Source organism: Emys orbicularis, chromosome 7, assembly GCF_028017835.1.
Source record: "Emys orbicularis isolate rEmyOrb1 chromosome 7, rEmyOrb1.hap1, whole genome shotgun sequence".
Taxonomy (NCBI): Eukaryota; Metazoa; Chordata; order Testudines; family Emydidae; genus Emys; species Emys orbicularis.
In genome coordinates, this window is record NC_088689.1 from 78,325,946 (window position 1) to 78,352,842 (window position 26,897).

Genomic DNA, 26,897 nt, shown 5'->3' on the forward strand with positions numbered 1-26,897 from the left:
TCCCTGCTTCAGCAATAATGAAGTATTTATTTGAAGTGGGAGAGACCGAGAAAGCTCCACCCCAGAATGCCCAGGGATCAGGCCACGCTCCCAAGACGTGGGTGGCCCAGGAAGTTGCAAGTCCCTGCTCCAAAGTAGGTAGAGTGAGGATGCAAACCCGGGTTGTCCACCTGCTAGGTGAGTGATGTAATCACTAGACCCTGGGGGATTCTGGGACCCTACAAGCTGTATGGGCTCGATATGCTCAGAGTACACCTACCAGACCAGGCCCCACTGGCAAGAGAGGCAGGGGATCACCTAGTTAGAGAATCTGGCTGGGGCGAAGTCATGAGCCAGGGCTCTAAGCAGGGGCGGCTCTATGTATTTTGCCTCCGAAGCCGCCGGACCAGCGGACCTCCCGCAGGCATGCCGCCAAAGGCAGCCTGACTGCCGCCCTCACGGCGACCAGCAGGCCGCCCCCCCACGGCTAGGGTGACCAGACGTCCCGATTTTATCGGGACTGTCCCGATATTTGCTTGTTTGTCCCGCGCCCGACCAATGTTAGGTCGGGACACTGGACAAACAAGCAAAGACTCCGGAGCCCAGAAGGGCTTGCGCCCCCCCCCCCGCCCCGACTCCACCCTCTCCTTCCCCCATTGGCTCCCTCCCCAAATCCCCGCCTTTTCCCCAAGCACGCCATTCCTCCTCCCTCCGCAAGCGCTGGAGGGAGGCCCTGGAGATGCAGGGGGAGCGCGGGGCCGGGGTGAGTGATCCTGGCCTGGCCCCGAGCGCAGGCAGGACTCAGTCGGGCGGTACCTGGAGGAAGAGTAGAGGGGCGGCCCACGGGGCCAGGCAGCGGCTGTTCTCCCCACCTGGGCAGCGGGACTCGGGAGTAGCCGCTGCTGCAGCTCCTACTGCCGCGGCCGGAGGAAGCAGCCATGGCGCTCGGCGGCTGCGGCTCTGGCGCCCGGGCCCGAACCCCCCAAGCCCGGGCCTGTTGCGGGGACCCAGCAGCGCGCATGCTGCGCGCGCCCAGCCCCTGGCCAGTCGCATCTGGGCTGGCTGCCCAGCTGGTGCAATCCCGCGGGCGGCCCCGGAGTGGGGGCAGTAGGCCCCAGCCCCCCGGTCCCGCTCGGGAATGAACGGGGCTGGGCTGCCAATGCCACTAGGATCCCTTTTCGACTGTGCATTCTGGTCAGAAACCGTACACCTGTCAATCCTAGGAGGGGGGAGACTTCAGGAGCAAACTGTGTTTACATGAACACATCTACTCTGCTTAGATATCCAGAAGACAGGAGATGTGTAGCTCTAACTGATCAACTTTGGCTGGTGTTAGGTTACAAATCACTAGTACTGAATGCAGGGGTAGTGAAATGCTGTTATCAATGTTGTTGTCTTTATTGTATGAGTAAAGGGGAGCAGCAGAACTGTGCTTAACCTGTCCTGAATGAGGGGGTCACCCTCAGCGGAAAGGACCTCATTAAGCCTGGGGCTCAAATGTCAGACCCCTGTGAAAGCAGAAAGGGGTGGGGACAGGTGTCCCAGCCAGGAGGTGTGGACTCTCCCTAAGGGTCCCTGGTCTGTTTTAACTTGTTCCTCCACCGTGTTCAAAGAGAGAGATAAATAGGTTTCATGAGGAGTCTTTTGTTATGTAAAATAATAATTGCTTTACTAACATCTGAAATCACTTGTGGTGGGACAACGTTTTAGCCTCCTAAGAGCTGAAAATCAGTAAGAGACTGACCTGAAGAGGTCACAGCAGAGAAGCAGGTAGCAGCAAAAGGTGACTGATGGGCGGCTGGCAGGGTGGCCAGTGGCAAGGAACAGCAGCTGATGGAGCGGCCACCAGAGTAATGAATGGCTGGTGAGGCGGCTAGTGGAGAGGAATTGCAGCTGGCAGAGCAGTTAGCCAGAGCAAGTGCTCAGATGGTGGAGCAACCAGGTGCCTTCTTCCCCAGGTAGGAGGTGAACTCACACAGATGCACCTCTGAACCCTGGGTCCTCTCTGACCAAGGACAGCTACACTGAGTGGGGTGTGGTGAAGGAGCAGAGAGGGACACAGAAAAGGAACTTTTGGTTGTAGAACTCAAGAACATGAGGTGAAGACTCTACTCCACATGCTCTGGGGTCAGTGTCCTGCTCACAGTCTTATGATTATGAATCCTGTTGGAGGGGCAGGTTTATGTCTTGAAGCAGGAGGGTTTGTATTAACTGGGGCTATTTTCAGAGTGGGGCTTTCTAAAGCCCCTTAGTGATTTTCAATGGCACTTCTGGTCCGGTTACAGAAAAACTCCCACCTCTTACAGTTTCATAGAATTGAAAGCCAGAAAGGACCATTAGCTCATCTAGTCTGGTCTTCTGTATGTCACAGACCATTACATGTCACCAGTTACCCCTGTACTGAGCCCAGAGACTTTTAGAATAAAACATTTCTGACCTCAGGAGCCTGAATTGTGCCACAGTTTACCTGGGGAAAAATTCCTTCCCAACCCCAAATCTGGCAGTCAGCGTGACCCTGAGCTTGTGAGCAAGACCCACGACCAGTCATCTAGACAGAGGATTCTCTATACAACTTCAGACCACTTATCCTCCCCAGCTGATGTCCCATCTGGGGTTAATACTTGCATGATGGTGACCCCAACGCCCTCCCAGTCCTGAATTATCTCCAAAATGTGTGTTCGGCGTGGCCCAGCCCTCTCCTGTCCAATTCAGTTATTATAGGGCCATTGCCCTTGTAAGGGATCAATATACAAGAGTTTGCTACTTTAACTGGAGTTACCCCCACAGTTCAGTTTAAATAAACTTACTTAAGCCAGTGCTATGTTTAAACTACAAAGAGAGATTTTTAAGGAAGTACAAATATAAGGTATTCAAGTCAGAAATGATTACAAATTAAATAAAGCTAAAACACATTCTAGCAGCTAAAATTTAATAAACTAGACTTGGTTCAACGTTAAAATCCTCACCACACGTTCCAGCAACAGGGCAGACCAAATTCTCACGTCAGAACTCCTCCCAAAATCCAAAGGCTGGTTCCCTTTTTCCCCCTTAGGTGAGAGAGAGCGCAATAAGGCGAAAAAGAAAATACCTAGGGCATTTTTGCCCCTCACTTTTATAGTCCAGCTACCCTTTGAAATGCATTTTCCTGAGGGTCAGCCCCTAGTTAAGTTCCTTTTTACTGTGATGACAAAGACACGGAGTCTCATGATGATGGAGATTCCCTGTTGGTGTTTGCTAAAATGCAGATTGAGCTGTTCCTGCTCCCTGCCGTTGAGGAAGAACAGGCACTAGACTGGTGATTGCTAATCAACTTTGATGACACCTGGCTCAAGGCAACAGCTAGTCCTTGAGAAACAGGTTTACCTCCTTCCCAGACTTGTCTCGTAAACACATTTCAGTCATAATTTCAGCATATATTCAGAGCTTTATAATGTTGTTATACACATTTCACCACGTTATTGATCAGTGAGTTATTAGTTTTCAAATGATACCTGACAAGGCATATTTTGTACAAAGAGCATTACAGTGGTGTGTAGGGTGTGAATACATGGGTGCATTCAGCATCTAGATCTTTAATAAAAATTAAATAGCATTGAACTAATCCCTATAGAATCCTGCTAGAAACAGCTCCATGTATTGATACCCGCCATTACTAACTACATTTTGAGAGCTGTCTGTGAGCCAGTTTTTAATGTCTTGTTAATTCCATATAACACTTTGATTTAAAAAACTTGTATGTGGTACCAAGTCAAATGCCTTGGAGAAATCCAAGTATATTGTATCATCGCAGTTGCCTTTATCAATCAGACCTGTAATTCTGTCAAAAAAGACAAAAGATTTCTTTGACAAGCCTTATCTTCCATGAAACTAAGCTAACCGGCATTATCAACAAAGAATTAGATGTTAAAAATAAAGACCAAAATGAACTCTTTCATTATTTTACCCAGGATTGATGTCAGGCTAACCAGGCTGTAGGTCCCAGGGGCATCCCTTTTACCGTTTTAAAATATTGGAACGACATTGCCAGTCCTCTAATCCTTTGACATTTCCCTTCTTTTCCAAGATTTATTAATTTTTAACACCAGTGGTTTAGAGCACTTCTCAGCTATTTCAAGACTCTTGGGTGCACAGTATCTGGGCTTTTGATTTTAAAAGGTTTGAGTTTAGCCAATGCTGCCTCACATCTTTCTTTGTTACAGATAGTAAATTTTCGATTCCATCCACATCATCCTCTGGGATGGATACATCCTGCTGCTTTGTTCCAAATACAGAACAGAAATAGCTACAGTGTATAAACCAAGAGATTTTTTTTACCCCAACTAAGCTCTTGGCATCAATACTATCTTGTTGCAATGAGGCTCAGTCCTGTCTCTGTAACCTTTTATCACATTTAAATTTGTTGCCTTTTGGTTTCAGCATCTGTCTCTTTTTTCCACCAAAACCTTTCAACAGGGAAATAAGAAACAACACATCGCCCAATGCCAGGAAACTTGCATGCTCATATGCTTTGTGTCAGTTAGTCAGATGTGCTGATCCTGTCTCACATTCCCCGCATTTAGGAATTTATTTTGTCTTAATGCTGCTGAGGTCACTGTGAAGGGTTTGATGAAGCTGGGGTATGTATTGGTTGGAGATGTCATGAAAGACTTAGGGAATGTTGGAGTGCGTTATTGACAGCATTGTAGGCTATATGAAGGTCGAAAAGAATCCACAAGTCTTTCCCCTTACATTATGGGGTTAGGGGAGTGTGTCCTACGCAACAGTACCTGACTAAAAGGAATTTTTGTTTGCTCCATGCATAGTTTTTCATAGGGCTTTGGCATATCTCAGTGCATAGCTCCCCTCAGTCAGGGAGAAAGAGAGCTGCACCCACCTGGGAATCAGAGGAGGAAACTGTGCTGCTGAAATGGCTCCTAGCTCTGTCAACCCTTCTGAACCTATGAACACATCAATATACGATGAGTGCCAGCTTGGCCAACACCAGGGATTGAACCGATAAGCTCCAGCACTAAATGCATGAGTCTTTGCAGCTTGTACTCAACCTAAGACTGGTCAAACTCTCCTCCTCTGTGGATTGGCACAGGGGGACCAGTGTGCACACAGTGAACAGTGGGTCGCACAAGCAAACTAACAAATGACTGAAATGTGAAAACCATGGTGTGAATCAGCAGAAAAGAATTGGCAAGTCATGTGAATCTGGGCTGGTCTACACTAGAGGCGGGGGGGGATCGATCTAAGATACGCAACTTCAGCTACGCGAATAGCGTAGCTGAAGTCGAAGTATCTTAGATCGAATTACCTGGGGTCCACACGGCGCGGGATCGACGGCCGCGGCTCCCCCGTCGACTCCGCTACTGCCGCTCGCTCTGGTGGAGTTCTGGAGTCGACGGGGAGCGCGTTCGGGATCGATATACTGCGTCTTAACGAGACGCGATATATCGATCCCCACTAGATCGATTACTACCCGCTGATCCGGCGGGTAGTGAAGACGTACCCTCTGTTTCTTCTCACTGTGTGGATCACACAACCATCCCTTTCCCCACATAGATCAACAGCAGCTTGAATCCTTTCACTTCAGATCCCTAGCTTCGACCCACTAAGAGTTTTTTTTCCTGTTAAATGCTAGGGTTCTTTGCTACAGTGACCTTGCACAAGTTCTCTGCTAATATGAGAAGGGGGAAAAAGCAGTGTTTTGCAGCTCTTCCCTGTCTTCTACATGGGGGGGGGTGGGGTGGGGGGTGGAGTTATTGCTTTACTAAATTGCACGGACATTTAAACAGCACTAAAAGATGAGATTTGAACTCCTGCTCTCCTCTTTCCTGGCTTAGGAAACTTTCTTAGGCTACAGGGATGGATGGTGAAGGAGTTAAGAGTCGGTCTGTCTCAACTTAGAGTTCGGCAGGTTTAACTTGGTGCCTGTTTTCCATCAGGGAGAACAGTTATACAATGCTCCATCGACAAATACTCCCACAGTGTAACTGATATCAACACATCCTCACACGAGAAGCAGCAATATGGCCACAGGCCAGGCCCAGACATGTTTTAGGTTTGTTGCAAGAGGGGTACAATGAAAAACGAGACAATCCACACACACACAAAAATTGGTTATTTTTGAATTCTTATTATTCTCATTATCAATATATTTTTCATCAAACCACCATGAGTGCTGTTAGAATTGCTCAAAGTTTGCGTTCTGCTTTAGGTTTTGCTCTTTCAATGAGATTTTTACACTTTAAAGGTTTAAAGCGCCTGTTAAAACTGAACTCTGTAACCCAGTGTTAACATACTACCTCTCTCATGTCCATATACGAATACAACGAGTATGGCACAAGTTCTGTATCTATGGGTCTCCCACACTCCTTTGTGGCACAGGGCACACAGCTCACACATACCATTACCAGATGCTCCAGAGGCAGGGGGAACATCAAAAGGAAACTGCCCGGATGTAAGAGGTACATTCTGGGGTAGCACAGGACACATTCGACAACACTCAGGCATGCTGCTGCTGCAGGGTGTGCACCCAACACCTTTCCTCCTGCTGACACATCACCTCTTGCTACACTCTCCTCACATGCGCAAGAAAGTGTGAACTTGAACTGTTGCAGCAGCTAAGTGTCTGGGAGCTGATGGTCTAGTTTGAAGGGTCTTTCACAAGAGATTCCTCAAGGGACAGAGTTTCATTTTTGGGCACTAGAGAGCAGGGAGAAGATGCTGGAATTCAATGGTTGGGCTCTGCCACTCTCAGAATTTGCTGCAGGCTCCAGTGTGGAATCCATTGCTGCTAAAGGTATTCAAGTGCCTGGATGTGCCGGGTGAATTTCTGACGTAGTTCTATCAAAATGAGATTTTTGTCTGAGCCTGTCAAATGCAGGGCCTCAGGGCAGCTGCATAACAAATACCCTGCAAAGAGGAACACAAACACCAGGATACCGGGAGCTTAGAAAACTGCCTTTATTCTATTAGTTGTTGGAAAAAAGAAATAATACAGAAAAGAAGAGTTTAGTTGGCTGCAGATCAGCAAGAAGTTCACAGATGGGAGTTTGGCCACCAGGTGGTAACCAACCAATACATAAAGAACTTGCATTTTTATAGCCTTGAGCTGAGTCCAGCAGGTTAACTTAAAGCTTCTGAAATGTTCAGTTGCCTTGAGTGTGAACAGGCTGCCTTTCCCTGGCTCCTAAGGCAGGTGCCGGAAGATCACAGAAAAAACCTCTTCCTGGGTGCAGAGATTAGAATTTATACCATACAAATGGGTCAGACACTTACAAACAAGCAGGGAGGTGGGGGAGGAATCAGCTGCTTTCCACTCACCTTTATTTTCAAATAAACTTTCTTAAAAAACTAACAAAACAAAAACAAAAAAACCAGAAAAACCTTACTCGGGGATTACAAGTAACAGTAGTAGGAAATCCAATTATACAAAAAATATTACACTGCGGCTGGGGCATATAGATTTATTTTTGGTACCATACATTTAAGTGGCACTAATTAAATGGTAACTAAAAGGTAACTAACATGAAACTACAGAACTGTCACTTTTCATAGCTTGATGGGATCTGTTATTTCAGGGTGGTCACAGTTTCAAACTATCGTTTTACACCCTATGCAGCCATGAAAAAACAAATCTCCCTAAAATGTGAAAGCACTGGCGTTATTCTGGACTCCACATACAGCCATGTAGCTCTTGTACCCAATTTGAATGGTACACTAGTTATAAAGTAGTTACAGCCCAATTCTCAGTGTTACCAGCTTTTTCCTCTTTCTAGAAAGAAGCAAGAAGTTAGAGAATTGTCTTCAATTAGTGCCTGGCACATCCTGCACGTGCAGACGTTTGTTAAAGGAATGTTGACGTTACTTGTGTGCACAGATGAATTTGATGCAGACTGTTATAAAAATCATAGTTGGCTTCTAAATATTGGTAGCAAGATGATTTGATTTTTAAATCTCTTAAGTAAATTATTATAGATAAATGAAAAAGGCCAGTAATCATACACTAAGATTAATAAACAGCACTTCAAAATTAATCAAGTGCAGGGTGCTGCCTGGGCCGCCTTCCCTTGGCCATGCTTTACAAGAGAAGGCAGCCAGATTTTTTCTTGCCACGCCGGGCTTGCAAAGCAGCTCTAGTGGCCATTTCAAAAACCTCCCTCACACCGTCTTTGGTCTTTGCAGAGCACTCCATGTACCCGAATGCACCAATGCGGTTTGCCATGTCTCTGCCTTCTTCAGGTTTGACTGGCTCCTGTGGAATACAACAGTAAAAGCAAATTAGTAGGGTCCAACAATGCACCTGAACAGGTCATTCCTTTCATCGTCTTCCAGGTTTGCCAGAAGTGCAAACTACATACTCTGTTTAGATCCCATCTGGAATCTAAAATGCACGTTTATTTTCTGGACCCAGTTTAATTAAGAATAATGTTAAACACATTTTCTTTCCCACAGGTTGTAACAACACCACCTCACATTACTGAAGAATTTTTAAAATCTCATTTACCTCATCACTTCATTTATTTACATTTTGGACAATGAAAATGATAGCCCAGTTTGGATCAGTGAGTGTCTATTTATAGTCCATTTATTGAGGGTCCAATTCTCATGTCATAGTATAAAAGCTTCAACATTTGTGTTGCAAACGCTTCAGGGGAATATATGTTTAAACTGTTGCCATTGGCAATTTAAAAGTCATGGAACCAGTGACTTAATGATACTTGGGAAGTAAAAGCAATTTTACAAGTCATTACCGTAGCAGTACCAAACTCCTCAGCAATATTAATAGTTACAAAAATTGCCGTGTCACTTTTTGTTTAAAAGAAACATTATGCCAGGACAGTCAAGTTTGCCTATTTGGGCAGGGTATTCTCATGCTGAAGGATGACTACTTTTTACTAGACCTGGTATGCTGCTGTTGGGGATTGTTTCAAAACGAACCACATTTTGTCTTTACTCATGAACAAACCAAAGCAAGGCTGTTCAAGATATTATTTAAAACCACTGTCCAATGCAATGGTTTCTTTGTGGGACAGTGTACTCTGAGTACCGGATAAATGGTATCCTACATGGTAACCTAAGCGTCTATTTTGTTGAGTATGTGCTTGGTGTGTTGATTTTACCTTATCACTAACCTCCCAACTCTTCTAGAATCACTCCTCCAATCTGGGGCATTCATCTACCAATACTCTAACTGATGAGAGAGAAATTCTTCATTTCTTTGAGAGTGACCTTTACTGCTAGGAAGCCCCAAGAAGGTTAGGAAAGCATCATTTGGTGCCTCTGACAAGATCCTTCGTAAGAGGCTACTAAAGAAAATATCCAACTGCAACTGGGCATCGTTCGGCTCTTTAACGTCTGTATTTAACAACTTAGTTCTGACTTAAACTATGCAACCATAACACTTAAGTAACAGATTGTGTTTATTTTTCATCTAAAAGAGGCTTTCAATTTTCTGTCCTGAATAACTGTCATTTCCAGCCCGTTCTCTATGATCTGTATTGCTCTGAACATTTTCCAATTTCAATACAAGCCCCACTTAGCTATTTCCCATAGATCATCACTTTGTTCCTGAAACTTCATTGCAAGGCTGAGTCAAAACACACCCAGGGTGACCTGCTCTACATCAGCTTAGCAAGAAACAGGAGCACACAGAAGAGGGGTGGAGGAGACAGGATGCGATAAAGGAATCTAACACTTGTTCTTCTACCTAGCGGAGCCAAACTGCACTAGAGAAGGATGAGGAGACAAGTAGCTTTGTTCCAGGATATGGTGCTGAGGGGATGGTGTCCAGGGAAAGCTGCCAATCAGTGCAGACACTTAGTTAATGTGCTCATTAGCCATATTACAAAAACTGTCACGTTTTATTGTAAGAAGGGCAGAAAGATACTTGCCTGCTTCATTTTGGCCAGCTCCCGTCGTGTGTGCTCATCATTTCTTAAGTCCTTCTTGTTTCCTACCAGGATGATAGGCACATTGGGGCAGAAATGTTTCACCTCTGGGGTCCACTTCTCTGGTATGTTTTCTGCAGGGAGGAGGAGAAAAAAAGCAGAAGTGTCTCGTAATCCACATACAAGACTAAAGAAAAGTGTTTGGGGCAGTTTTCTTTTTAAGATCATCTCTGCTTTCTGACTAGAACTATGCTGCTTTATCCCATGAAATTTCATTCAGCTTCTGGTGAGATATAAACCACTAATCATCACATTTCCTCCCTCTTGTTGCAACTACCACCAAATACACAAACAAACATTCTAAAGCCAGGGCCTGTCTGTCACCTTCCCAAATTCCTGTTTGAAGTGGTCTCTCATTTCCATTTTTCTGGTCACTAGCATGTCCATTTCTCCAAGCCCCATTCATATCCAGAAAGTCAGGCCCCATGCTCTGCATGTACACAAGGCCTTAAATAATCATCTCTCTGAGACCAAACCTACCCACAAGTTTTAGACTTTTGGTGCACATGAAGGCAAGACTGGGGATCCATCTGTCTCAGCGCTGAGACTATCCAAATGAAACAGATGATATTTCATGATTGCTATATGACTTGGCAGGTGTTCAGCCACCCGGAGGGAATGGTCTGACAAATGTTTGAACTATTGGCTACACGAGCTTTGTGAGAACAAGACTCCAACACCACAGCAGAGGAAATTCCTACACCAGACCTCAAGTGTAGCTCAAACAAACCTGTCCGACCATGGTCTCCAGAGCACAACCCATACATGCTAAAGGAGAATTTAGTTTCCTTTGCCACAACTATCAAGGAAATGCTATTCCCCATAAGCAACCCCAATAACTTGTTCAACTGCACCGTGAGTGAAGGCTAGGAAACCTGTGCATTAGAGCATGGGAAGTAGAGATGGCATCATATCTACCTCAACAAAACTCAAACACAGCTTAACAACCAGGCATTTGGGGGAAACCCCTGGCACACAGAAAGGCCAAATAGCAGGCTACAGTGTTATGAGCAAAGCTCTTACCCTACACAAACCCGGTATATTCAATGAGACAGACAGATGAAAGCAGTATCTTTCAAGACTGTCCCATCAAGCTTGCTGTTTTAGCTCAGTGCAACTAATGGGCAGCTCCACAGGCAGAAGGAAGAATGCCTCAACGTTTCCTCTAATTTTTTTCCATCCATGTGCAGAATGAATTTTGCTTTGTGCACCAATATTGAGGTAATGTGCAGATGTGCGCCACCAGTAGGAACTAAAAACCTAGCTATAATATATTTTTTTTAAAAGTTACCATAGGGATAATTACTCCAGCCAGGACAGGTTAGGCATTGTAGAACTCACTACTTGAAAAAATTAAATTTAAGAGTAAGAGAAATAAAAATTATGACATGCATAGACTAGTAAAAAAACTCAAATAACAGCACTTTGAAAGAATAAAATTACAGAGGATATACGTGCACTGCAGGAAGTACCAAGAAGTAACAATAATAATAATACCAGTATGTGTTGGGAGGTGGGCGAGAGAGACAGAGTGAGAGAGACAGACAGATGCTGCCCCTTTAAGTAGATCAGCACTCACCAGTCTGAATGCTGCTTGTTCAGACACAGCAGCAGCACCACCAGCTCCGTCCCACTTCTGAGCCCTGTCGTGTCCCCCCCCACCCCCGGCTCGGCGGAGATGGGGTACCGGGGGGGGAGGGCGGGGGACATCCTGACATCAGCAGCCCCCACTCTGCATAGCAAGCAGGAGGCTGCCAGGAGCAGCTGGCCAGGGGCTCCAAGGCAAAGGTCAGGAGCAGCGCAGCACGGGGGGAGGGGCACCTGACATGCACGGCACTTGATCAACTCTTGTGCGGCTGCGCAGGTATGCAGCTTAGAGGGAACACTGCTCTGGACCACCTCTGGGACCCAGAGGGAAGTGGACATTCCTTTATACGGTCTCTCAGGGAGCTGATACAACAATGCAACTGTTTGGCCTAGGGGTGGAAGTCACTGTCAACACTCCGATAGCTGGCAGTCCTCATCTACAACATGGCCAAGGATTAAACTTTCCACGCCAATAAACCCCAGAGAATGGAGTCTATTCCTGTGTGAATCCAAGAGTTCCAGCCTAGTGCTTTTTCCCATTGGCCACCATCACTGCCCAAGATCTCAGGCTCAGGCAAGTACACAACATTTGCAAACATTGCTCATGGACTGGATACAGACTGGCTGCCACTTCCAAGATGGGAGGAACTGAACTGAGGCCCTCAAATGCTGATCCCGTCTGAGCTGGGGAGAGTTTCATACAGGCAAAGGATGGCACCCCTTCGGTCTCTGGCACTAAAACAGAGCTCACCGTTGCTGGAGAGGAATCTCCTGGCCATCTCAGTCCCTGGCACCAAGGGCTCCTTGGCTCTGACAACTTGGGATAACTACCCACTCTGGAATGACCTCAGAAAGTCCCCTTCCTGCTGCAACTAGCTTCTTGTTCTAAGCCTGGAAGTTGGTAGATCAAATGGACTCTAGGGATAAGATATGGTCTATTGTTATTTGTATTACAGTAGCACCTAGATGCCTTGAGATTGGGGCCCTGTTATCCTGGGCACTGTATAGACCTATAGTAGCAGTCCCTGCTACTGACAATCCAAATAGAAACGACAGAGGGAAACAGAGGCATAGAGCGGTAAAGGAACTTCCCCAAGGTCACACAGCAGATCAGTGGCAGAGAGTCTGGAAGAGAACCAGGTCTCCAAAGTCCCAGTCCAGTGCCTTATCCACTGGACTAAATCCCAGCTTGCAGTCTGCCCAGGAAGTGCTAGAGAGTCAGGTCACTGAGGAAACCCCAGCTCAGACCTCACGGTCCATCCTTGAGCAGCTCTTTGCAGCTGACAGTGATGGACCCTCTCAGCCCAGACTCAGTCTACCTCAGCGGTTCTCAAATTTCATTGCACCACAACCCCCTTCTGACAACAAAGATTACTACAGGACCCCAGTACCTTGTATAACTCTAGAATAGTTAGTATATTTGAAATCAAAATGCATTATAAGGCCACATCTACAAAAAAATAGCCACTAAATATTTCAATTCACAATCCACTCGCAAGACAATCTTTATATCCAGCAGTAAAAAATAAATATGCACCTAATGAGAGAAGTGAGCTTGTATTGATGAACACAAAGGCTTGAAGCAGGGCTCTGTGTGGGTGAGGTAAAGATGGAAGCCCTGTATTTGTTTTTCAGTAAAGTCAGTGCTGAAAACCCAGCTTCACACAGGTAGGTGGATGAAAATGGCATAAGTGCTTTCAAAGCTGCAGATGACAGCTCTGGATATTCTTCATGCACAGCAATCCAGAAGTTAGCAAAGGGCTGTTAAGAAAATCTCAGCATCATTGTCTCATCACAGGAAAGAGCCATTAATGTTTCTTTCACTATAAAGTGACACAACAGCACTTGCAGTCACTTCTGCATTAAAGGGATTTCTAATCCATGCCTGTTTTCTGATCCTTTACAGGGAAGTACTCCCAAAGCTGCAGTTTAAGGCTTTCCAGGTGGCTGATAATGAATTGCAAATCATATTTTGGCAAGGCATTTTCATCCAAAAAGTTATCCAGTAAAAAGCACCCTTCAAAACTGCTACAGTCCACACGAGCATACCACAAGGAAAATTTCTTGAATCAACTTTCGATTTTGTCAGTGAGAGAAAAGACGAAAGTACCTCGTACTTGAAGTGAGGTACTGGCATTCAAAAATGTCTGCCAGGTAAGCTAGCAAAGCAAGCCACTTGGTATCTGCAAACTTTTCCACCAGCAGGGAATCTTTGAATGAAAAATTCTCACTTCCTCTCTCAGCTCAAACAAACGATGGAGAACCTTTCCCCGAGAGAGTCACTGAATTTCTGCGTGTTAAAGTAACGGACGGTGCTCAGCTCTCATCTCGTCAAACAAAACTCCAAACAGACACACACTTGTTGAGCTACTCTTGATGAAGTTGACTGTGCGAACACAGTTTAATCAAGAACTTGTTTTAGAATGGGTGGCATTTTTTTGGCAATTAGGTCTTGCCTGTGTATAATACAGTGAGCCCAAACTGCTTGCAGTGCAACAGCCTGCACTTGAGTGACTATCTCACTGTTTTTTTCCAGTCTCGGCACAAGCACCGTCCCTGCAAATTCCTACACAGCACTGTTATTCCAAGCCAGAATCAGAGACAAAAGCATCCAAAAGTGCAAAGAGCTGTTCCCCTGTAGCATGCTGTGGTAATCGCTGGTAGAACAGAAATTCTTCTTGGAGTTTTTCCATCACTCTCAAATTTTATGTATGTCAGTATCTGAACAGCATCAGACACATCCATCGTTTTGTCAAGCTGAATGGCAAAAAAGGACTTTGCTTGATTTTGGCAATCACTTGCTCAGTCACATCATTTGCCATCCATGACTACACCTTGCAATGATTCAATTCTCCTGACACTAAGTTGAGTTGCTGCACTTTGCCCCACCATAATTGAAAACACTTTCTTGGCACATGGCAGAAAAAAAGTTTCTCTGATATTGTGTGGTGTCCCAGTTTTAGCTATCCAGTATGACACATGAAAGATGTCTCAAGGGCTCTCTTATTTCCTGTAGTTGCCATTCTCGGTGCTCTTTTCTAGCCCTGTAGCTTGCCCAGCTTTTGCTGGGGAAAAAAATCGAGCAGTTTTGTTTGAAGAGAACTGTGCCGTGTCTGCAAGTGCCATAACGTTTTAGATGGTTTTAAGCTCTCCTTTGCCAGAACTTCACCACACACGACACACTGTGCCCATGGGTCTTCCTCAAAGCCAGTCCATGTAAATCCATATTCCAAATATTTCGGATGGTATTTGCGGTTTCTTTTTCTTTCTTTCTTTTTTTTTAAACTGCTGTTTGGATCCTTGTTGTGAACTCTTCTTTAGCTAGAAGTGGCAATCGACTACCCTTCATTACCCCTCTTTCCTACACTTTTCTTCAGAAAACGGTTCATTGCTAAAATTATTTCTACATCAACTTTTCAAACTGGCTTCAACCATAACACATGCTGGATCCTTGCTAGGAAACTACACAGGTGTCTGAGTAGACAGAAGTGATGCACAGAGCCAGGGTTAGGGAGTGGGAAGCAGGGCAATTGTCTGTGGCCCCATGCCACAGGGGGCATGCAGCTAAGTTGCTCGGGCTGGGGTTCCGGCTGTCAGCAGGGGCTGAAATTTGTGGCAAGAAACTCAGGGTAGGGAGTGGGGGAGAAAGTGCCCCCCACCCTCTCTGATACGCGTGCAGTTTCAGCCACAGCCCCACAGTCAGGGACTCTATATAGGTGTGCAACGATTAATCAATTGTCTCAGCGAAGTTTCTGCCTATCAAAGGGGAGCTCTTTTTCAGTATTCTAGAGCAGTGGTTCTCAAACTTTTTTTTTCACGAACCACTTGAAAATTGCTGAGGGTCTCGGCGGACCACTTAATGATCTTTCCAAATGTTGTTTGTACCGTTAGCTAAGTATTGTTTTGGATTCAAGTGTTTTGGATAAAAGCTCACTAAAAGAACTACTCAGAGAAACCTGCAGATGTAAGACCAAGGATCCCAATACAGCTTCTGAAGGGAAACATTAGGCATAGGACGTGGCATCCACTGTTGCATCCACTGTTGCCAGCTGAGCGGCGAACAGCAGAGGCTAACAGAGGGAGTTTGCCTGGGGACAGCTCACTGAGTCTTACATCAGGTTTCTCTGAGTAGTTCCTGCAACAGCTGAGGAAGCTCTTAAGAGGAAGGTGATATGGAAGGTGACCGATCAGCTGTTGTAACCTGCACAGGTTGTGCCATGTTTGTCCTCCTTCCACAGGACAGAAGTGACTTTGTCTGTACAAAGTGCAAGCTGGTCTCCATATTGGAAGAGAAGGTTCGAGGTCTGGAGAAACGAGTATCGACTCTGCGTTGCATAAGGGAAAATAAAGATTTCCTGGACAGACGTCAGGAGATGCTTCTACAGCCACAATGTTCTGAAGATTCAGAGCAGGCGCAGCAGGGACAGAAGGATGGTGAAGAAGTTTGGCAGCATGTGACCTCCAGAAGGAGAAAGAGGAGCGTCCATGTACCAGCAATGGAGATACAGGTGAGCATTCATTTCCATGTTCTCTCTACAGGTACTAATGCGGAGAGTGGACTAGATGATCCATCTGAGGGAAGGGAGCAGAAGGAGACTCCACCGATTGGAAGGCAAAAGATGCACTGTCCTAGGGATGGGGGTTCCACGACCACCACTCCCAAGAGGAGGAGGAGTGTGGTGGTGGTCGGGGACTCCCTCCTCAGGGGGACTCAGTCATCTATCTGCCGCTCCGACCGGGAAAACCGAGAGGTCTGCTGCTTGCCAGGAGCTAGGATACACGATGTGACGGAGAGACTGCCGAGACTCATCAAGCCCTCGGATCGCTACCCCTTCCTGCTTCTCCACGTGGGCACCAATGATACTGCCAAGAATGACCTTGAGCGGATCACTGCAGACTACGTGGCTCTGGGAAGAAGGATAAAGGAGTTTGAGGCACAAGTGGTGTTCTCGTCCATCCTCCCTGTGCAAGGAAAAGGCCTGGGTAGAGACTGTCGAATCATGGAAGTCAACGAATGGCTACGCAGGTGGTGTCGGAGAGAAGGCTTTGGATTCTTCGACCATGGGATGGTGTTCCAAGACGGAGGAGTGCTAGGCAGAGACGGGCTCCACCTAACGAAGAGAGGGAAGAGCATCTTCGCAAGCAGGCTGGCTAACCTAGTGAGGAGGGCTTTAAACTAGGTTCACCGGGGGAAGGAGACCAAAGCCCTGAGGTAAGAGGGGAAATGGGATCCTGGGAGGAAGCACAAGCAGGAGAGCGCAAGAGGGGAGGACTCCTGTCTCATACTGAAAAGGAGGGACGATCGATGAGTTATCTTAAGTGCCTATACACAAATGCAAGAAGCCTGGGAAACAAGCAGGGAGAACTGGAAGTCCTGGCACAGTCAAGGAACTATGATGCGATTGGAATAACAGAGACTTGGTGGGATAACTCACATGACTGGAGTACTGACATGGATGGATATAAACTGTTCAGGAAGGACAGGCAGGGCAGAAAAGGTGGGGGAGTTGCGTTGTATGTAAGAGAGGAGTATGACTGCTCAGAGCTCCGGTATGAAACTGCAGAAAAACCTGAGAGTCTCTGGATAAAGTTGAGAAGTGTGAGCAACAAGGGTGATGTCGTGGTCGGAGTCTGCTATAGACCACCAGACCAGAGGGATGAGGTGGACGAGGCTTTCTTCTGGCAACTAGCACAAGTTGCTAGATCGCAGGCCCTGGTTCTCATGGGAGACTTTAATCACCCTGATATCTGCTGGGAGAGCAATACAGCGGTGCACAGACAATCCAGGAAGTTTTTGGAAAGTGTAGGGGGCAATTTCCTGGTGCAAGTGCTGGAGGAACCAACTAGGGGCAGAGCTTTTCTTGACCTGCTGCTCACAAACAGGGAAGAATTAGTAGGGGAAGCAAAAGTGGATGAGAACCTGGGAGGCAGTGACCATGAGATGGTCGAGTTCAGGATCCTGACACAAGGAAGAAAGGAGAGCAGCAGAATACGGACCCTGGACTTCAGAAAAGCAGACTTTGACTCCCTCAGGGAACAGATGGGCAGGATCCCCTGGGAGAATATCATGAAGGGCAAAGGGGTCCAGGAGAGCTGGCTGTATTTTAAAGAATCCTTATTGCGGTTGCAGGAACAAACCATCCCGATGTGTAGAAAGAATAGTAAATATGGCAGGCGACCAGCTTGGCTAAACAGTGAAATCCTTGCTGATCTTAAACGCAAAAAAGAAGCTTACAAGAAGTGGAAGATTGGACAAATGACCAGGGAGGAGTATAAAAATATTGCTCAGGCATGCAGGAGTGAAATCAGGAAGGCCAAATCACACTTGGAGTTGCAGCTAGCAAGAGATGTTAAGAGTAACAAGAAGGGTTTCTTCAGGTATGTTAGCAACAAGAAGAAAGTCAAGGAAAGTGTGGGCCCCTTACTGAATGAGGGAGGCAACCTAGTGACCGAGGATGTGGAAAAAGCTAATGTACAATGATTTTTTTGCCTCTGTCTTCACGAACAAGGTCAGCTCCCAGACTGCTGCACTGGGCAGCACAGTACGGGGAGAAGGTGACCAGCCCTCTGTGGAGAAAGTAGTAGTTCGGGACTATTTAGAAAAACTGGACGTGCACAAGTCCATGGGGCCGGATGCGCTGCATCCGAGGGTGCTAAAGGAGTTGGCGGATGAGATTGCAGAGCCATTAGCCATTATTTTTGAAAACTCATGGCGATCGGGGGAGGTCCCGGATGACTGGAAAAAGGCTAATGTAGTGCCCATCTTTAAAAAAGGGAAGAAGGAGGATCCGGGGAACTACAGGCCAGTCAGCCTCACCTCAGTCCCTGGAAAAATCATGGAGCAGGTCCTCAAGGAATCAATTATGAAACACTTAGAGGAGAGGAAAGTGATCAGGAACAGTCAGCATGGATTCACCAAGGGGAAGTCGTGCCTGACTAACCTAATTGCCTTCTATGATGAGATAAGTGGCTCTGTGGATGAGGGGAAAGCAGTGGATGTGTTATTCCTTGACTTTAGCAAAGCTTTTGATACGGTCTCCCACAGTATTCTTGCCGTCAAGTTAAAGAAGTATGGGCTGGATGAATGGACTGTAAGGTGGATAGAAATCTGGCTAGATCGTCGGGCTCAACGGGTAGTGATCAATGGCTCCATGTCTAGTTGGCAGTCGGTTTCAAGCGGAGTGCCCCAAGGGTCGGTCCTGGGGCCGGTTTTGTTTAATATCTTTATTAATGATCTGGAGAATGGTGTGGACTGCACTCTCAGCAAGTTTGCAGATGACACTAAACTGGGAGGCGTGGTAGATACACTAGAGGGTAGGGATCGGATACAGAGGGACCTAGACAAATTAGAGGATTGGGCCAAAAGAAACCTGATGAGGTTCAACAAGGACAAGTGCAGAATCCTGCACTTAGGACGGAAGAATCCCATGCACTGCTACAGACTAGGGACCAAGTGGCTAGGCAGCAGTTCTGCAGAAAAGGACCAAGGGGTTAGAGTGGATGAGAAGCTGGATATGAGTCAACAGTGTACCCTTGTTGCCAAGCAGGCTAACGGCATTTTAGGCTGTATAAGTAGGGGCATTGCCAGCAGATCGAGGAACGTGATCATTCCCCTTTATTCAACATTGGTGAGGCCTCATCTGGAATACTGTGTCCAGTTTTGGGCCCCACACTACAAGAAGGATGTGGAAATATTGGAAAGAGTCCAGCGGAGGGCAACAAAAATGATTAGGGGTCTGGAGCACATGACTTATGAGGAGAGGCTGAGGGAACTGGGATTGTTTAAGTCTGCAGAAGAGAAGAATGAGGGGGGATTTGATAGCTGCTTTCAACTACCTGAGGGGGGGTTCCAAAGAGGATGGAGCTCGGCTGTTCTCAGTGGTGGCAGATGACAGAACAAGGAGCAATGGTCTCAAGTTGCAGTGGGGGAGGTCTAGGTTGGATATTAGGAAACACTTTCACTAGGAGAGTGGTGAAGCACTGGAATGCGTTACCTAGGGAGGTGGTGGAGTCTCCTTCCTTGGAGGTTTTTAAGGCCCGGCTTGACAAAGCCCTGGCTGGGATGATTTAGTTGGGAATTGGTCCTGCTTTGAGCAGGGGGTTGGACTAGATGACCTCCTGAGGTCCCTTCCAACCCTGATATTCTATGATTCTAGAGCTGCCATATCAGCTGCATCTATGGAGGCTTGTAGCAATGTTCTAGCCGATAGTTGACCGTGAGCTATGATGGCCTGGAACTGTTCACGATGTTCTGTTGGAAGGTGGTTCAATAGACAAGGTGACTTTTGATGGTATGACTGTACTTTGCCATAAGGGCTTGATAATTTGTGATCCTGAAGTGTAGAGTCGCAGACAAATAAGCCATATGGCCCAAAAGGTCAAGCTGTTTTGATCCTTATTGTATGCGGTCAATTTAGCATGGGGCTGACTGCCACATTCATTTACAGCTGAAACAACCACGGAGTTAGGTGAAGCGTGTGAAAATAAAAATTCTTAATCCTTGGCTGGTACATAATATCTCTTATTGGTGCACTTGCACATGGGTGGTACAATTGCCAGAGTCTGCCAGATGGTTTTGGCAGGATCAAGAAGGGCTTCATTTATGGACAAGGCCATCCACACAAAAGGTGACATTTGCTGAGACTCTTGGACCTATTCTAGGGGAATCTATAGGGAGTATAGAATTTCCTTAGGTCCTGAACTTGCTTAAAGTTGTTTGCCATGCAGGGTGGGGAAGGAATGACAGCTTCATCTGGGAAAGATGAGAAGATGTTAGTTTGTGGAGTATCCTTCTTACCCACTCTGGCCTCCTGTTCCTCAAAGGTTTCTTCCTGCAACTGAGGTGGCGGAGGAGGAAGAGATGGAGTAGGAGACTACCTGTCCTGACGAGAAACGCTAGGTGCTCATGAAAATTGCTGTCAGTAGGCAGACCAAGGATCCCAATATAGCCTATGAAGGGAAACATTAGGCATAGGACGTGGCATCCACTGTTGCTCACACCAAGGGGAAGGAGCACCAATGTCTCTCACATGAGTAATCCTTTTCCCTATAGGCATCAGGAAGAGAGCCTCCATACTGGTAGGTAGGGGAATCTTGCACCAAAATGTGACAAGCTCTGCCTACCTCAGAAATTGCTGGGAAATCTAGTAGTACCACAAAGAGTTGTAATTCTGGTGACCATGATGACCTTGATAGTGATAGGTCATTATGGTCACCAGAATTACAACTCTTACAATTAAAATACGTACCGATTAAGAGGGGAGACTCTCTCATTGGAGACATACAGGTCCTTGAAGCACCTAAACTCCTGCCGTACCGGGTGAGTGAGGCTAGGTCTACACTACCCGCCTGAATCAGCGGGTAGAAATAGACCTCTCGATTCTGGAGTTTCAGCGAAGGTGGGAGTAAGAGCCGTCGACAGGAAGCCGCGGAGGTCGATTTTGCCACCATCCTTACAGCGGGGTAAGTCGGCTGCGATATGTCGAATTCAGCTACGCTATTCGCGTAGCTGAATTTGCGTATCTTAAATCGACCCCCCCCTGTACTGAAGCCGTAGCCTTAGGGGAGCTGAGAGAGGGGTCTGATTCGATGAGTCCCTTACAATGAAGTCATTGGATACTGATGATGTTGACTGTCTTGAAGAATGAGTAGCATGAGATGGCTTAGACTTCTACAGTACTCAGGGAATTATGGGGCTAGATACCGGAGATTGCAGAGTAAGGTCCATCAGTACTGTCTTGACAGATGCAAAATGTTTCTCCTTGCTGCTCTGGTCATGCTTAGATGGTAGTGGAGTCAGTTTAGGTTCCAAAGCCCACTTGGAACCGTGGCTCCTAAATGAACTCAGGGCCTTGGAAACACTATTGGTACTAGAAGAGCCTGAAGCCTCAGCAGTACTCAGCCCAGGACCTGAGGGGTCAGAAATGGGTGAAATCTGCCAAGACTGAGATCTTTTTGAGATAAGCTCTTTGTGGGGAGAACCGGAACTCCTCGTCTTACAGGCCTTCCCAGTACCTTCTGACATCTTTTCTTTTGAAGATCTGGGTGAAAGTGGTGCTGAATAGACAGGGCACTATGCTCACGTGCAGGCTGATGTACAGGGGTTCCACTGACCTAGATCCAGGGCAGGAAGAAGAGAGCACTCCATCATGAGGAGTTCAAGTTTTATTGTTTTTTTCTAGCCTTGCTCTTAAGGGCTGCACAAAAATTGCACAACCCTCAGAAGTGTATGTCCTCTGAGCAGCGAATGCACTTGGAATGTCCATTGTTAACGGGTATAGCGTCCCAGAAAGTGAGGCAACATTTGAATCCTGGTCATCCTGGCATACCCCTACAATGGAGGAAAAGGACTCCTCGGGTGTGTGTGAGGGAAATAAAGACCCTCAAAAATAAATGAAATAAAAATGGCAAACTACACTAATTAAACTATGAGGAGTCTGATGGCAACTTAAAGACTAACAGATTTATTTGGGCATAAGCTTTTGTGGGTAAAACACCCACTTCCAGATACATGGAGTGAAAATTACAGATGCAGGCATAAATATACTGACACATGAAGAGAAGGGAGTTACCTTACAAAAACACGGCTACCCCTCTGATATTAATTAAACAAAACTTCAATAAAAGGCTAAACTAGAAATAAAGGTGGCAAACTTAACCAACAGTGAAGTAGGCATGCTAGATGCTCCGTCTCAGTTGGAGGAGATTGAGAAGGCACTGAGGGCAGTTTGCCTGCACAACCCTATATATCCTCAGCAGGAGGCACAAGGAGGTGTAGGGCACATGCATTGGTTGAATGGGCACTGCTACTGAAAGTTTCCGATCAAAGGCAAATGGGGTGCACATGCACCTGAAGTGGAGCACCCAGAGGAACACTACTGGAAGAACAAAGATTCATTACACAAAATATTGAAGCTAACACTGCAATGTATATACAAATGTGGTTAGTAGAAATCACAATTGCCACTCAATATTAAACCATGGATAAATGAATTAAAGGCTGCACAGTACAGTCTCCTAGGGATACAGGAAACCTGGTTTGGATTCAGTTTTACTTACCTAAACTATCAGGACTATCAATTGAAAAACACATAAGTATAACATCGGTGTCTGGATATGACAGAGGCCTAAGTCGATCATAATCTTCTTGTCCTGCAGTATCCCACAGGGCCAACTCAACCTACAGAAAAGAATGAAGGCAGTTAGCCAAAATCATCAAGGGGAAATCTGATTCAAGTGTGAGTAATCCAAGCAAACTAGAGAGTGGATTTCAGTGAACATGACTCAACAGGAGGGGAACACAGTGCACTCCACTTTCACAAATGGAAAATGAGGAGTTGTCTATTCCCTGCGTCCAAAAATCAATTTAACATATTGACAAGATTTTCCATTATATCAGTGGTCATCCCTACACCTCTGAAGAGTGGGAGCTACCAGAAAAAGAAAAGCAAGATGGATGAACTGAAGGGATGTAAGCCTAAAAATAGTTCTCTGAGGCTGGGAAACTACTCTGTAAACGATCGAAGAGGTCACATTTTCAGTAAAACAGGACTATACATACATGCACTTGCTTTTCAGGAACTTGGACAGATTAAAAAAAATTCACCCCACACTCCAACTAAAAGACAAAAATGTCAAAGGGCCACTCATTTCTGTGTAGTTTTACTGAACTTCCACCACCATAGTGGAAACTTAAACCTGCAATTTGCTGATCTTTCTTGTGTGCAACATCCATTATTGCTAAGGGCTGAATAAATGAGGTCATCTTTTAAGATCTCAATTTGGGGCAGAGCTAGGAGAACTACAGCACAGAATTTTTTGGAAAAAAAACAAACAAACTAGAAAACTACAATAATAAATTTGTAAAACTGCAAATACTAAATGGATGGACCCTACGCAAAATAAAGTTCAGAAACTTTCCAAGCAGCTCTGGTTAAGTGAGACAGGCAGCAACTGGACTCCAAACATCAATATGCTTGAATGCCAAGCAACTGTCAATTGTTTAACTTATGAAGACAACAGCTCAAATGCTACTCTCAATTATAGGGTGCATCTGCCATAAATTTCCAGGAAGGTCGCACTAATGTAACAGAGGGCAGAACTGGGCTCAGAATGAGAAGTTACTTACCAGTAACTTGTTGTGTCCCCTTTGTGCATTCACATTTGTGGGAGCAGGCTCCTGGTGGTGAACACACGGAACCCTCTTCTAAAGCAGTGTCTGCCTGGGAGGTGCACGAGTGCCTTTGTGTAGTGCTGAAGGAGCCGCTCTAGACTACATAACAGTGCGTACCCTTTAGCCACCTCAGCTCCTTCTCTACTTTGAGGGCATCTGTGCATTCCCACTTGTGGGACACTTGTGAGTAGTGTTCCCTGTGACATTCTCCTCTGGTATTATCTGGACGGGTGATCTGCTAGGTCACTCCAATCCTTAACTCTGGGAGCCAGCCTTACCCTGCTCTGCTGTGAGAGCCCCCACTCCTGGGCTGTTCACGCACAGCCTCTGACATGTAAGCTGCTCCTTGGATTGTGCAACCAAATGACACTAGCCAATATCTCCAGTCCCAGACACAACCCTAGGAACCTCCATCTTACAGTGTCCAGTTTTATGCCCTCTGGACGCTGCAAGCTTATATGAGTTCATCAATTTAACAAAGAAATTGATATGTACCAGGCTTGTTATCCCAAGGGGAGTTTCTGACACGCTTCAAACCAAATGCACTGCTTCAGGTAGAACAAACAAACATTTATTAACTGCAAAGATAAATTTTAAGTGATTATAAAGCAAAAGTCAGATTTGGTCGAATGAAATAAAAGCAAAACGCATTCTAAGCTGATCTTAACACTTTCAATGCCCTTACAAGCTTAGATGCTTCTCACCACAGGCTGGCTGGTTGCTCTTCAGCCAGGCTCTCCCCTTTGATCAGTGCTTTCAGTCACTTGGTGTGGGGTCTGTAGATGTAGGTGGAAGAGAGAGGAAGAGCCTAGCAAATGTCTCTCCCTTTTATCATGTCCTTTCTTCCCTCTTGGCTTTGCCACCCGCCCCCCCCCCCCCCTTCAGAGTCAGGTGAGCACTACCTCATCGCAGTCCCAAACTGGCCAAAGGAAAGGGGTGGGGGGTGACTCACTCGAGAGTCCAACAGATCCTTTTGTTACTGCCTAGGCCAGCATCCTTTGTTCCTGTGAGGCTGGGCTGGGTTTGTCCCATACCTGCCCTGATGAGATGTGAACTACCTCTCTGCTCTTGGACAGTTTTTGCCTGGGCTTATTTTAAGCCATGAGGATACATTTTCAGCCTCATAACTACATATAGTGATGTTATAGGTTATAATTTCATGTAACATTACTGTAACAACAATGCTCAGTGCATCATGAGCCTTCCGAAGACACCCAGCATGACAAACTTTGCACTGGATACCACACAATCATTTTACAAGGATGAACATGGAGGTGCTGGGTGTTCCCCCGAGGTACAGAGCATCACGTTCCCTTAGGAAGAAGGCAGGCAAGGACTGCTCTAATAAATTTGGACTGCAGCACTGTCCTACCCAATTTCGCATCGCAGTTCAATTTCAAAAGAAAAATGCCTGGTTAAGGTATGCACTGAACTCCATGTTGCTGCTCTCTGTAGGAGTGGCTCCAATACAATTTCTTAAGACTATAGATACTGGTACTTTAGTTATGATTTAACAATTCTATGCATCTCTTAATCCACTGGGACAATCTGTGTAGAGATAAATGCGATGGGGAATCTTTCTACATGAACTATAAACAGAGTTTGTCTTAAGAGATTTTGTACTGTCTAGGTAAACCCAGGGAGTTATTTTAAAACAGTGTGCAGGTGTGTTTCCCTGAGATGGGAATGGCATCTTAGGAAGAAGACAGCAAGGGAAATGTATTGATTGAGGTGCAAGTCAGATACCAGCTTAGGCCTTATCTACACTACCATGGTAAGTTGACCTAAGTTACACTACTTCAGTTACGTGAATAACGTAACTGAAGTTGATGCAGCTTAGGTCGACTTACTGCGGTGTCAATGGGAGACGCCTTCCACCTACTTTTAGGGTTGCCAGGCATCCAGTTTTAGACCAAAACACCCGGTCGAAAAGGGACCCTGGCAGCTGTGGTCAGCACTGCCGACTGGGCCGTTAAAAGTCCAGTCGGCAGTGTTGCAGGTCTAAGGCAGGCAAGTCCCTAACTGTCCTGGCACTGCGTTGTGCCCTGGAAGCAGCCAGCAGGTCCAGCTCCTAGGCAAGGGGGCCATAGGGCTCAGTGTGCTGCCCCTGCCCCGAGCACCAGCTCCACACTCTCACTGGCCGGGAACCATGGCCAATGGGAGCTGGCGGGGGGTGCCTGTGGGTTGGAGCCGGGGGGGGGGGGTGCGCCTGCGGGCGGCACCCAGAGCCTGCCGCCCCTCCCCCCAACCTAGGAGACGGACCTGCTGGCCACTTCTGGGGCGCAGAGTGGTGCCAGGACAGGCAGGGAGCCTGCCTTAGCCCTGCTGCGTCGCTGACCGGGAGCTGCCTGAGGTAAGCCTGCACCCCAACTCCGAGCCCCAACACTGAGCCCCCCAAACCTGGAGCCCCCTGCTGCACCCCAAACCCCTCATCCCCAGGCTCACCCCAGAGCCTGCACCCCCAGCTGGAGCCTCCCCCGCATCTCAATCCCCTGTCCCAGCCCAGAGCCTCCTCCCACACCCTGAACCCCTCCATCCCCAGTCCCAACTCGGAGCCAGCATGCCCCATTTAGAGCCCTCACCCCCTCCCACTCCCTAACCCCAGCTCAGTGAAAGTGAGGGAGGGTGGGGGACAGCGAGCCACCGAGGGAGGAGGAATGTAGTGAACGGGGCCAGGGTATTCAGTTTTGTGCGGTTAGAAAGTTGGCAACCCTACCTACTTCCCTTACTCTTCTCGGGGAGCTGGAGTACCAGAATCAATGGGATAGCGCTCAGCCATTGATGTAGCAGGTCTTCGCCAGACCTACTAAATCGACGCTGCTGCATTGATCGCAACAGCATTGATCTACCAGTAAACGGTCATCGCCTTAGGCATGATGGGGCCTCATAACCATCTTTGAGCCATGGTGTAAGGTGGTGTAGCCCTTGTGCGTGGAGTACACTTACCCTCCTTGCAGAGGTGGAGGCAATAAGGAAAACTGTATTTAGAAATAAGATGGTCTAAAGAAGCTGATCTAGGAAGCTCAAAATGGGGAGGGGGGGGAAGAGGAGGAATTAGTACAAGATTTAAATCCCAAGAGGAAGGACACTCCTTGGTTGGGGGAAAAGCATTAGTCAAGCCTTTAGAAATCTGGAGACTAGGGTGGAGGGAAAATTGGTCTGCCTCTGACATGGTGCTAATAGCGGAACTGGCTGCCAGGTGAACCTTAAGAAACGCACCC

General features: G+C 46.6%; 1 protein-coding gene across 3 annotated transcripts in view; it reads right to left on the reverse strand.

Moving 5' to 3' along the window:
* Positions 1–6,908: 6,908 nt before the first annotated feature.
* The window catches only part of RHOA (ras homolog family member A), an 80,916-nt gene continuing 60,927 nt past the window's right edge, over positions 6,909–26,897 (reverse strand). For all 3 annotated transcript variants that reach the window (XM_065408627.1, XM_065408628.1, XM_065408629.1), the window contains 3 exons: positions 22,563–22,683; positions 9,861–9,991; positions 6,909–8,221 (listed from right to left, as the gene is read on the reverse strand). In XM_065408627.1, the coding sequence (XP_065264699.1) occupies positions 8,048–8,221; positions 9,861–9,991; positions 22,563–22,683 (426 nt within the window). In that variant the 3' untranslated portion in view covers positions 6,909–8,047. The remainder of the gene's footprint in view (positions 8,222–9,860; positions 9,992–22,562; positions 22,684–26,897) is intronic.